Genomic DNA, 13,796 nt, shown 5'->3' with positions numbered 1-13,796 from the left:
TTAATTTAATATAGCCTTCAGATGATATATTAATTCTATCATGCAGAGGACCACTTACAAATTGAAGTTTGTCTTAATTTTGCAGCACTAATGAAAGTGTTGCCAGTCCAATAGACCATACTGTTGAAAAGAATGAATGGTTTGTGCAATACAATTAATACAACTGACAGCTTACAGTTGCTGTTCTATACTGTACTTATTTGATTAATATAAACAGGAAACAAGGGAACAGATTTTTACTGAGTAAAACCAAACTGCCTTTTTTGCACTTTATGATCAAAATGAAGCAATAAAAAGCATGTATAAAGTGATTGCTGAAAAGCTACATTTGGCATTGTACTGTTGAATATAAAGGTGGGGCAAATATTATTAGAAAGGACAAAAATGATGGTATGTTTGCTGTTAGCTTTACAGTATGAGCAATACCTTCTAATTAATATTAATGGTAAAGTTTTCTTATTTGAGGATACATCATTCTAAATGTTTATATATTTGCATGTTTGCTTGTATCTTTTCTGTTTTGCATGGGGTTTGCTTTGATATGGCAGGCCCTATGAAAGCATCTTAGTGATTGAATCAATGTACTGTACTTGTCCAAGTACATATAGGCCAGTACAAAATAATTTGTTGTGAATTGTTTTTGCTTTGCTCAAAATCATGCAGAAATATAATACTATGTGATTGTAATTCAGTGCACAAAAGAATACTATTCAAAGTAAAACATCTTTCCGTTAAGATGATTCAAGGTTCTTAATGATAGTATATTGATAAAATAACCTGGATGCTAAACTGATATAGAATGAATAGTTCTGAGCAAATTTACCAGGCAAACTAGCTCAATAGCATATAAATTTATGTCAGTAAATTGCTTGGTTATCACTACATGTTGCTTTGTTTTATGCTATATTGGACTAGTTCTAAAGAAAAAGTACATTTCATGAATGAAATTTGAGATTAACTTTTTAATTCTTAAAATAAAAATTGAATACTCAACAGCTATGATGAAGTGATATAGCATTTGTGCTGGGAAAGTTCTTAGAGTTATTAGCAGTGGAAATGCTGACTTGATCAGAAGTACTAAAATGGTGGAATATTGAGATGATTTTTTTCCTCTACATCGTAGGGTCAAAATATTTTTTGCACCTCAGTTTTTAATACACAATCGATCATCTAGATGTGTCAATCCTGTATGACTTCTAATTTTAGCATATAACATGCACAGACTAATTACAGCAGTTTTTGCCACAATGAATACAATGATTTTAGATTCTGCCTATTATTGTGCTCTAAGTGTGTTGTTTGTAGCATTAAGAGTAGGATCAGAACCTGTTCAAGCTGTTGTAGGTATGTTTTGTGATGAAACATTCAATGATAAAATAAATTAATATTATTGTAGACTGCACATTATCCATGCCAACATGGCTTGATTAAACCACTTACTTACTATTTTTTTCAGGACTGGCAGTTCCCACATTTCATGGGGGATTTAGATGTCAACCTTCCAGGACTGCCTACCACACACATTCAATTAAAATTACCACACTTCAAGAAGATTTTCAAAGAAGAGTACCACATTCATATAACAGGTATCTTGGCTTCAGAATTTATATTAAACATATATTTTTTCCAAAAATGCATTTTGTGATAGATTTTCTTTTCAAAAGGTTTAAGATATTTCTGTTGACTATTTGTTGTATATTTCAATATACTTTGTGGATGTATTGTATCTTCATGGTTTTGATACATTTTTTACATTTTTAATAGTTAAACATCAAATATTGTAGAAAAGACCTGTTGTAAATTTTAATTTATTGAACAAGAATGTATTTTCATTGCAAAAATAGCAACTATGATGACAATTTCCTACATCTAGTGTGATTATCTCAGAAAAAGGGAAGGTCATTTATTTAGAACTGTATAATGAAATGCTCTTAGAGTAATGATTAACTTGCATTAATAACTGTAAGATAGTGATATAGCAACTCTAGTAAATGAATCTAATCATTTCTTATGTTCACAGCATATGCAACTAAATTCCATTACAAGTCTATGTGATGAGGGAAGGAATTGGTGTTTCAGTTTACAGCTGGTAATCACTCCCAGTCCTGTATCTGCTTACCATTTGATTTCACTTCCTGTTCATCTTCCCATCCCTCCCCCTTCATGATGAATTTTATCCCTAAATATGGGGTTCATTCTGCAATTTCCTGATGATTGTACTGTCGGATAGTCAGTGTCATTAAACAGTGGCCTTTGTAAATACTGCTTGCTAATTCACTTTTGTGGTGCTAATTCCTATACTTTGCATGGCATTAAGACCTGCTGTAATACTTCAAAGTACAACCACTTTGCTATTACTGATTCACAGTTTGTACATGTTCATCACACATAAAGGCATATGTTAGGATACTTTTTCATGCACAACCTAGCATGTCATTGTCTATTTTGATAAGATTGTTGTATCAAAAACCTTTGAATTTTGATGGTCCATGCTTCCTTCTGTTTTACTACAAACTTTCTTCAATGACAATGGTGACCTTCTTAAATTGATATGGTTGTGGTCTTTTTGCTTGCAAGCTCTGCATGGGGTTTCAGAGAGGTATGCTCCCTGCATGCAGTCTGTGTGATATTTGGGTTTGTTCAGGCTGGTTATTAATGTGAAGGTCATGTAGATTTGGTAAAGTGATGGGATTTAATGTAGAGTGTTATTAATGTGACGGTCATGTGGATCTGGTAAAGTGATGGCATGTAATGGGGAGTGTTTTTAATGTGAAAGTCATGTGTGGATCTGGTAAAGGGATGATGGGATCTAATGGGGAGTGTTATTAACATGAAGGTCATGTGTGAATCTGGTAAAAGATTGCATCTAATGGGCTGTGTTATTAATGTGAATGTCATGTGTAAATAAGTGATGAGATCTAATGTAATAAGCTTTTGGAGGTGGCCATATCCTCTTAACTACTTGACTGCAATTATAAGAGAATATTTAATGAACTACTGAACTACAGTGGCAGGGCTAGTTACCTGGTGGTATAAACCTTGGCTTGAGATGATTGTTACTGCTGAAGTGATATCCCAATCACATTAGCAAAATGGGAAAAGGGGTTGAGGATGGATTTTTTTTTTGATTATTCCATTGTATTGTATATATCGTGTAGTGGATTTTCTAAACTGGTCTGCAGATCTTGTGATTCAGCTACAGGTCTTCTTTGTAATATAGCCAGTGCCTCAATAGGACCCAATGGCTAGCCAATCTGAAAAATAAATATAGTCATCAGTCTTCATCCAGAAGAGACTCACTGTAAGGCTGGTAAAGAAGCATGATGCACTAGAGCAGTGGTTTCTAAACGTTTTCGATTCTCGGCTCCCTTGCTGAATCCAGGTGTTCCCGAGGTGCCCCCTCCCCCTGCAAAGTACAATAAAAAGACATTTGCCAAAAAAAAGTGTACATTTTGCTTAACAGCATACCACTGATCAACTATGGTTGAGAGATAAGCAAACCTAATGGCAACCTTATTAACTTTAAGTTTATAAGAGCAATATTTAAAATCTGACCCTATTATTTGGCTCTGTCCAGCATATGTCTCAACTGTATAAATTTTTGCAGAATGTCCAGATTTTTGTCTCATATTTTTGGTCTTTTTCTCATAAAATTGTTGTTTTCTGGCACATCATTGGCAGATCATTGAAGTTGAAGTCAGAAAATACTGACCTTTGTTTCATACCTCATACCCTTCAGATAATTCATGCTAATGCAAAACCTGCATTTCTATCAACTTTCTAAGTTTGTGAGAGCAGTACTTAAAAGTGTCCCTATTTTGTGCTTTTGTACCCCCACTATTTTTGGCTTTGTCCAGATTTCTTGATCTAAGAGGGTGAGAGGTATGTGTCCAGTGGTGTGGACCAGACTTACACAGACCTCATTGCTGCTGCCAGGGATTACTCTCACGCTTCACTCTTTCCCCTCCTGACACACACACACACACACACACACACACACACACACACACACACACACACACACACAGTCACTTCCTCATTCATACCTGCATTCACTCACACATAGCTTTCTCTCTCTCCTGATCAAACACACACACACAGTCACTTCCTCATTCATACCTGCATTCATTCACACATCGCTCTCACTGTGTGTCACACCCACATCCCACACACCCACTTACGCATTCATTCATACATCGTTCTCACACCCACATGCCACACACCCACTTACGCATTCATTCATATATCCGTCTCACTTTTCGGATCTCGCACACACACACAGTCATTTCCTAATTCATACCTGCATTTATTCACACATCGCTCTCACTCTTCTGATCTCACACACAGACAGCCCCTTCCTCATTCATACCTGCATTCATTCACAGACACACACAACCACTCCCTCATTCATACCTGCATTCACTCTCCCGATCTCACACACACACACACACACACACACACACACACACACACTTCTTCATTCATTCCTGCATTCATTCACACATCTCTGTTACTCTCCTGATCTCACACATACAGCCACTTCTTCATTCATTCCTGCATTCACTCACTGCGAACTAATAAGTGTAGCTGCAAAATAAACCTCAAACTGTTCGCAGTTTATTTTGCAGCTAAGTTTATTAGTTTACGTCACCTCTGTGAGGAAGCCGCAGCTCCCCAGGGCACTGCGGTGCACACTTTGGGAACCCCTGTACTAGAGCTTCTTTATTTCCATGTAGCCATCAGAAAGGACCTGTATCGTATATTAGCTAAGTACAGAACTTTGTCTAGGACCCAGGAAAGCCACAACGCCTGTCTACGTGAACTAGAATCACTCAGTATTAAAGGAAATACTATTTTCATAGGTGATCTAAACTGGAAAATCTGCACCACCATTAGTGCACAAGCATAGAGGTTCATGGATTTTGTCAATATAAGCACTTTGGAACAAGTAGTCAGAGTACTGACTAAGGGGAACAAAATCTTTGATCGTGTCCTTAATAAAAAGGGGCATTTTGTACCATCTGTGATGCCCACCACTGCTACCTGCATGTGATAGCCACCAATATGTGCTGTCCCCATGCTGGGCCAGTAATCAAGGAGCCTGAATCCTCACAACTGACACTGGAGAGGGATGTGCACATGGAACAGAAATGGATACACTCAGTATTTTCAGATGCAGACATCTCTGCATCAAGCACAATTTTCTTTAAGAACACACAGGGAACACACACAGCCCGGGGTCTGGATTTCTATATATCTGTCTCCTTCCAGGTCCCCAATAATACTCCCCTCTGGTACAGGTGTAGGTTAGGTCTTCAGCCGAGTGTCCAAGCCAACTCCTGCAGCACCCTCTCTGTAAACTCAGTGCTTCGTGTCCCTGCCCCAAGTATCTGACACACACACAGACACACCAAGATTTTATTTTACACACACACACACAGACACTAATACCGACACCTGGGAAAGGCTAATACAGATTTACCTGCTGTGCCCCCTTCTGCCCAGAGTATAAGGTAGTTATCCCCACCACTAGGCACTCTACAATCAGCTACTCTAAGACCCTTAACAAAGGTTGTCAAATTATACTGTGTAATATTAATACTAATACAAATGGTAGTAGTTGACCAGGATGGCTTAGCCTTCTGGAGTGGCCCACACCGTGTCATAAAATAAATATAAGTAACCTCAAAGGTTAGATACTTTCTACAAGGACCAGCCACAATAAAAGTTTTAAATATATTTAATAATAAATAATAAAAGAGCATGAAAATGCAACTATGTATTCACAGTAAAGTTCAGATCACAGGAAATATTAAAAAGAACATTGCTGGACAGACTCAGACAAATAAAGAAAAGCAATATCCAAACTAAGCTTCACTATATTCCTGACAAGTCTAAAAGAATTGCTGTTCCCTAATTAAGTTACTTACTACTACAAGGCAAGATGCTGTGGGCAAGGGTCCTTCTAGTCAGATTCCCCAAAACAGAATACGCATTACTCTGAGATTTGTCTTTGTAATGTCTAAAATATAATTTCCACGAGGGCTGGCAGAATGACCTCATCTTGTCACCTGACTCTAAGTTTTCTCAGTATTTCCCTTTGAAGCTGAGACAGGAATTTATCATAGGCAGCTATAGTGCACATCTAAATGTTTATGGCAGTGCCTGGGTCTTCCCCTCTTTTTACTAAGCTAATGAACAAAGGCTTTCTCCCAGACCTAGTGTCTCTGGTCCTATTCAGCACTGTGTGGTGAAGTTTTAATGGATTAACAGCTCATTTACATTTCCCTTAATTTTCTTAAAGCAAGCTAGCTGATTAACCATTGCTGTCCCAGTATCCTTTATTAAAACATATACATTTAATTCAGCTACAATAATACGTGTATATTTCTCTTCATTTCAGCAGGGTGCATTGTGGATGCAGTTCAACACAAGCATCTGTACTAATCAGATTGATATACAAATGACATACAGTTCTAATATATGTGTAACACAAGCATCTTCTATAAATCAGTTTGATATTTAAAGGACATATTATTCTTTACAAAACTCCAGCTGGCAGTGTTGGCACTTGCCCCATCATCACACCATCCTTTGTGTATATTCATCACTTGTTAAGTCTGACCATAAAGCCATCTCCTATGAAATAAAATTGAAACCAGAGACCCCTTTTGTAGATCAGTGTGTGTGTGTGTGTGTGTGTGTGTGTGTGTGTGTGTGTGTGTGTGTGTGTGTGTGTGTGTGTGTGTGTACCTTTAAGAAGCATTTCCAGGTCTACTGTAGCATGTGCATATAAATACTGTGCACATGCAGGCAGCAGTGCCATTTTGAGAGAACAGCCAGAGTGTTAACATGTATGAGTATGGTAGTCAGTCTGTTTATAAGTTTATTTAAATTTAAGTTACAAAACCTAATTTCTGATATGTTTGTGTGTAATAAACCACATTTTTAATTAAACAAAATGTTCAAAACCTTGATATTTGATAAAACTAGCAAAACTATTCACATGGGTCAAAGAATTACCTTTCATTTGCATAACGAGCATGTTTAAAGAAAACAGGCACAAGAAAAGTACAATGAACATGATAAAAGATTAAAAGGGCATAACGAGTACAATAAAAGGGCAATTAAGCTTAAAGAGCAAGGCAACTGCATGTTTTTAATAAAAGACCATGTTTGGGCACAAACTACTATTTCGCATTGACCAAAGCCATTCAAAGCATAACTAGAGTTATTCAAAATATCTCACAGTGTACAATGTATTTGCAGTGTGTGTGTGCTTTATTACGGTGCAATTATTTCAGAGAGTTTGCTGTGTGCAAAGTAGAGTTATATTTCAAATTGCAGTCAAAGTACAGCCATTTTGAAAAATTTCTTGTGTTGTGTGCATTTATTCACAGAAAGCTGCCATTTCAGAGTTTCTTGCACTGTGCAGAATTATTTTGCAAAGTACAGCATTTTGAAAAGGTTTTGTGCTGTGTTTAGTTTCTTTGCAAAGTGCGTTCATCTCAAAGTGTTTCTTACTCTGAGATTTTCCATTGTGTACAATTTATTCATAAATTACAGTGATTTCAAAGTATTCTTGTGCTACGGTGACTTGTTTGGCATAAGTGCAGTTATTTCAAACAATTTGTTGTGCTTTTGGGCATAATTACACGTACTGGCATATATTTTTGTGTGTATGTTCATACATGATTTCAAGCACCATCAGTACTGTGTGTTGAAATGGCAGAGGCATTTCGCAGACCAGGTCCACTTGTGTTTGATCATAATATACCAGAGAATTGGAGAGTATATGAGCAGGAATACAATATTTTCATGCAAGCAGCTTTTTCCTGACAAATATGCACTTACGAAATTAGGCATTCATTTTGCTTAATTTAGCTGGATCAGAAGCTATTGAAAAAGAGTGTTCATTTGTGTATGCACCAGAAATATATGCAGGAGAGGGGGGGGGCGTCATATTGTGGTACCGGCTGAATCAAAGGAAGACCATGAGTGTTTAAAATGTAAATTTGCAGAAATGTGCAACCCCCAGACAAATGTTATATTAGAGAGGCACTTATTTTACACAAGGGCCCAAAAGGTAGGTGAAACTTTTGCAGCTTATATCACTGACTTAAGAAACAAAGCCAAAACATGCAGATTTGGTGACTATAAAGATAAGTAAAACTCCACACTAGAACTAAAAATAAACTGTGTTTTCACTCTATCTTTGTTTCCTGACCTATTTTAACACCCCAAAGTCACTCTATTAGGTGGTTTGTTTGTAATGTTAGCCTGTTTTCCACAACATGGCTACCAATAGAGCTTAATACATCAACGTGATCTTGTACTCCCTCAAACCTTTCTCTTTCTCATAATACTTTGTATGACTCATGCCAGACATAAGGAAGTAACTTTGAATTCCCATGCCACTGACATACAATGGGATTTGGGATAGTCACTGTTAAGTTCTTTACATTCTGTAAAAGGACTGCTTCTTTTCTCTCTCTAATCACTACTGCAGAGGTGTTAAAACTGTCACAGCACTGAGAAAACCTTGGAGAATCAATTCCTCAGACTGCAATAGAAAACTCTGAACAAAAGCCTGCAGTTTAGTTGCTTTTCTGGCTGTGGCTGGATAACTTCTAAGTATAGTGTAAATCAGTGTCTCAGCCAAATAAAAATGAGGGTGATTAGAGACAGAAAAGAAGCAGTCCTTTTACAGAAAATAACAATGACCCTCCCAAATCCCATTATATGTCAATGGCATGGGAATTCAAAGTTACTTCCTTATGTCTGCCATGAGTCATACAAAGTATTATGGGAAAAGGAAAGGCTTGAGGGAGTACAAGACAACATTGATAAATCAAGCCCTATTTGGTAGCCATGTTGTGGAAAACAGGCTGAAATTACAAATAAAGCACTTAGAGTGATTTTGAGGTATTAAAACAGGACAGGAAACTAAGATAGAATGAAAAATAATTTTTTTGTTCTAGTGTGGAGTTTTCCTTTAATAAAAGACAGGCTTGTGTTTGGTGTTAATAGTGCTGCAGTGAGAAAATGTTGCTTTGTGACAGTGATGTAACATTAAACAAATCCAGAGAGATTTCTCAAATCCATGAATTCACAAAAAGGCACACAAGTATGCTTACAAGTGATAAAAGCTTGGTTTCAGCAGCCTCTAGAGCAAACATAGCATGCAACACCTGGCAAGCAAAAACAGGCCTAAGCACATGGCAGTAGCAACCCCTGTGGGTGTGTCAGGGAGAACCTGGAGCTTTCTAGCAAGTTCCAAGACTTGCTCAGTAAAATGGGCATGCTCAGTACAGTATGAGACTGAGTCAGCAAAACCTAAGTCAAGTCTTATTGTTAACTGTCATCATTGTGGAGCCAATCATGAGTCTAAAAGAGAAAAGTGCTTAGCATTTGGTCAACAATGCACAAGTGTAAAAAATAGAACAATTTTCAAAAGTTTTGTAAATCAAGCAAGCATCATTCAGTTATTAAGAAAGGTCAGTCAAAAAAGCAAGTTGATTGCAACCGTACTTTCTATGTAGATGGTGTATCAGTGATTGGTGAAAAGGTTAATGCAGTAGATTTGTTGGCAAAGAATGAAATATTTTGTACTGTCCTGATCAATGGTAAGCCCACAAAGCTCAAAGAAGACATTGATTACACGTGTAATGTAATGTCAGCAGAAACATTTTCTAAAGTGAGGGTTAGTGAGCAACTTAATTTGGGCAATTGTGCAAAGCTTGTTGCTTATGGAGGTGAAGAGATTCAAACCAAATGCTCAGTAGTGCTTTCATGCTATTCGGCTGGGAACAGTTACAGCTTGCAATTTTATGTAGTCAGAAGACTGTGCAGTCATTATTAGGTCTCAGAGACAGAATCAAACTGCTTTCTTTTACCTAAGAAGTCCATCATGTAAACACACGTCCCAGTTCCAACATCAGTAACGCTATTTTCTCAGAATGTGCTGATGTGTTCGACAAGCTAGGCAAACTTCCAGTTATATATTCCATGAAGTTAGACCCAGAGGTCATTCCAGTGGTCAGACCAGCAAGAAGAGTCCAATAGCTATGCAGGACAAAGAAGAGATCCAGTTAGACAAAATGGTGCAGCAAGGTGTGAGTTGTCCAGTCGCAGAACCAACTTAGTGGGTATCTTCCATGGTAGCTGTTCATAAAAGAAATTCAGAGGAAATCAGATTCTGTATTGACCCAATAGACTTAAACAAGGCATTAAAGAGACCTCATTATCCCATGCATACAGTCAAGGAAATTGCAACCCTCATGCCAAATGCCACTGTTTTTTTCTGTCTTAGATGCAAAGAGTTAATTTTGGCAAGTGATGCTTGATCCCAAATCTTAACTACTGACTACATTCAGTACCCCATTTGGTAGACAGAGATTCCTCAGGGTGCCTTTTGGAATAAATTCTGACAGTGAAGTCTTTCAGCATGCAATGGAGCAATTTTTTTCAGGCTACTATCAATAATAGTTGATTATTTACTAGTTGGAGGTAATGGTGAACCAGAGCGTGACAGAAACCTTAGGAAAGTTCTGGACAGAGTGTGTGAAGTGAATTTGAAGCTCAAGCCTCTAAAGTGCAAACTCAGACTACTAGAAGTTACTTACATAGGTCATTTATTTACCAGTACAGGCTTACGACTAGACCCTTCTAAACAAGCAGCCATTCTTGAGATGCCAGCTCCAGACAATGTCCAAGCTATACAGTGGTTCCTTGGTATGGTTAACTATTTGGGAAAATGTATCCCTGACTTTAGTAAGTTATCAGCACCTTTAAGAGAGCTGACATACAAACATGTTGCATGGTCATGGTTACAATGAGTCTATATTAGATAAATGAAAGTTTATCTAATTGAATGCTCACATGAGCAAAAATTGCGGAACTCGAAACTGCAATTGTGAGATTGTGGTAGACTGAAGATGGGAATATTTGCCCTTTCCTCACTGTAGTGCAATCTCGGAGTTGGAATATATATTTAGCGAGGAGGGGGTGTGGGGAGCACAGCCCCCCACAATTGCAGTTTCGAGTTCTTGGATTTTCTCTCATGTGAGCATTCGATTAGATAAACTTTCATTTATCTAATATAGACCCAGTTAGAAAAACACCAGAGAGCATTTGATAACCTGAAACAACAAATGGTAACCCACCTACATTATGATGTCCACAAACCAGTAGTTCTTTCCAGTGATGCTTCAAAGTTTTGTCTGGGTGCAGTTATTCTTCAAGAGCGCAGACCTGTTGCCTGTGCATCTAGAACTCTTATCCAGTTTGGGATGCAGTATTCTAAATTTGAGAAGGAACTTTTGGTAATTGTGTTTGCTTGTTCGAAGTTCCATGATTATATTTATGGCTGAGTTATCCAGACAGAAACTGACCATCAACCTCTAGTTACTATTTTAAAGAAGCCTATGCATTCCGCTCCAGCAAGACTTCAAAGAATGATGCTGAAATTGCAAAAGTACAATTTCAAAATGGTCTATACAAAGGGTAAACTTCTTTGTCTGGCTGATACCTTATCCAGATCGCTCAGAAATACTACAGAACAGCTTGATGCAGAGAATTTTGACTTTGATGTCATGGAATTGTGTAATTTTTCTACCATGAGTCTTGATGAACTGAGAGATCATACAAAGACTGATCCACATTTTGCAAAAGCTCATCCACTTCGTCAATGAAGGATGGCTGTCAAAGCAATCCATTGTACCACCAGAAGTGCATCCTTACTTTCCATACAGTGATGAGATGCTGATGGAAGATGATATCATTTTCAAAGGTCCAAAAGTTGTTGTTTCTACTTCCTTACAGCATGAATCCATTCAAATTTTGCATTGTGGCCACCCAGGTTCCAATTCTACCAAAAGAAAGGTGAGAGGACTAGTATTTTGGCCTTCTCTAGTAAAAGGCATTGATAAAGTGCTTTCTTCGTCTTCAGTGTGCAACAGTACTAAGCCACATTTGCAAAAAATCCACTTCATTGAAGCCAAATTCCTGAACTACCTTTGTCAACAGTAGCAACTGACATATTTGAGTGGAACAGTCAACATTGCCTAGTGTCGGTAGACTCTTATTTGAGATTGTTTGAGATTAATTTGCTACCTAACCTAATGTCCAGTGCTGTTATTATTAAGAATAAACGTCATTTCTCAGTCCATGGTAGTCCACACAAAGCTCGGTTTACCAGTCAATTGTTTCAGAGATTTGCTGAAGAGTGGGACTTTATCCATGTTACTAGCAGTCCTGAATATCCTCAGTCAAACAGCCTTGCTGAACATGCAATGCAAACTGCAAAGCAATTACTGGAAAGGTCAAAGCGTGACAATATCGATATCTTCTTGAATTTACTCAGTCTCAGAAATATACTCCGTGACAACCTACTTGGCTCGCCTGCTCAGAGACTTCTATCTAGGTAAACCAGAACAATGGTTGCCTATCGGATCTAGTTTGTTGGTGCTTAATGCTAAAAACAACAGAGCAGTCAAAGCCCAACTTTTTAAAAAGCATTCTTCTCAGAAGTCCAGCTATGATAAAACAAACAGATTTCTTCATCCGTTAAAAGAAGGAGAGACAGTGAGGATGCAAATGGCGAATGGCTTTGATGGAATTGGCCAAGTGAGAGGTATATGTACCAAGCCGAGCTCCTATTTAGTGGAATCTGAGAGAATAGAGTGCAGGAGAAACTTCTTCCTGTATCAGAAACAATATCACAGCATCGTACCTATATAATACAGACTCTAGATCTCAGAGCAACCCAGACAATGTTCATACCAAAGAACATGTCACAGTATCCATTTCCCAAAGTTGAACATTCCTTGAAGACATTCCCGCTTGCTAGATCCAATTCTGACTTTTATGTTACAAGATTAGGTTGTATTCCTAGACCTAGTGTAAAATACATAGCAACCTGGACATGATTGTTTTATATGTGTCTGATTTTGTATGGTTGCATGTCAAATAATTAGTTCTGTATAATTGCATGTCAAAAGATCATTTCTGTAAATTGCAAGACATTGAATTCTGTCATTTAGTATATGAACTATTTCTCAAAGAGGGAGGATGTAGATCAGAGCATGTGTATGTCCCTTTAAGGAGCATTTCCAGATACAACACATGCATACAAATACTGAGAACATGCAGGTAGCAGTGCCATTTTGAGACAACAGGCAGAGTGTTAACATGTATGAGTGTGTAGTCAGTCTGTTTAAAAGTTTATTTAAGTTTAAGTTACAAAGCCTCATTTGTGATGTGTTTGTGTGTAATAAAGCTGCTTGAACAGAACCCACGAATGTTTGTCTGTTGTATCCTGACTAGACGAGTGACACCTTCCTCCCAAGTTATATTTAGAAATTTCAAAATATTACTTCCTTTGGCACATGAAGCTTAAAATTATCACTTTATTTCTCAAAAACACCCCCACAAATAAGCTAATGCCTTGGCTTTCACCTTTTAGGTTCAAAACACATTTAAAATGCCAACCATACACACACACACACACACACACACACACACACACACACACACACATACATATATATATATATATATATATATATATATATAAAATGGGTCTACTGTATAACTTCGAAAATACACTTCTTCGAAATTACACAGTTGACCCTGGGTTAAGCGAAAGTGCACTTTCACGAAACCCACTTCAGCGAACAATCTACGTACAGCAGTATAGTGCAGTACTCACAGACCTTAAGGTTACGGCACGGGTCATGGTAAGGGGAAAGCTAGTAGGGCTATCCCATTACCATGACCATGCTATAAAATGGGGG

At 37.6% G+C, this 13,796-nt stretch overlaps 1 protein-coding gene across 1 annotated transcript in view; it reads left to right on the top strand.

Moving 5' to 3' along the window:
- Positions 1-13,796, top strand: part of TMEM117 (transmembrane protein 117) — a 1,211,924-nt gene that overhangs the window by 905,591 nt on the left and 292,537 nt on the right. Inside the window, exon 3 of the mRNA XM_044087408.1 lies at positions 1,457-1,586. Within this exon, the coding sequence (XP_043943343.1) occupies positions 1,457-1,586 (130 nt within the window). The remainder of the gene's footprint in view (positions 1-1,456; positions 1,587-13,796) is intronic.

Source organism: Protopterus annectens, chromosome 11.part0 (assembly GCF_019279795.1).
Source record: "Protopterus annectens isolate FY-2018-M chromosome 11.part0, PAN1.0, whole genome shotgun sequence".
NCBI classification, from domain to species: Eukaryota; Metazoa; Chordata; order Ceratodontiformes; family Protopteridae; genus Protopterus; species Protopterus annectens.
The sequence above is the reverse complement of the archived record's forward strand: the minus strand, read 5'-3'. Positions and strand labels throughout refer to the sequence as shown.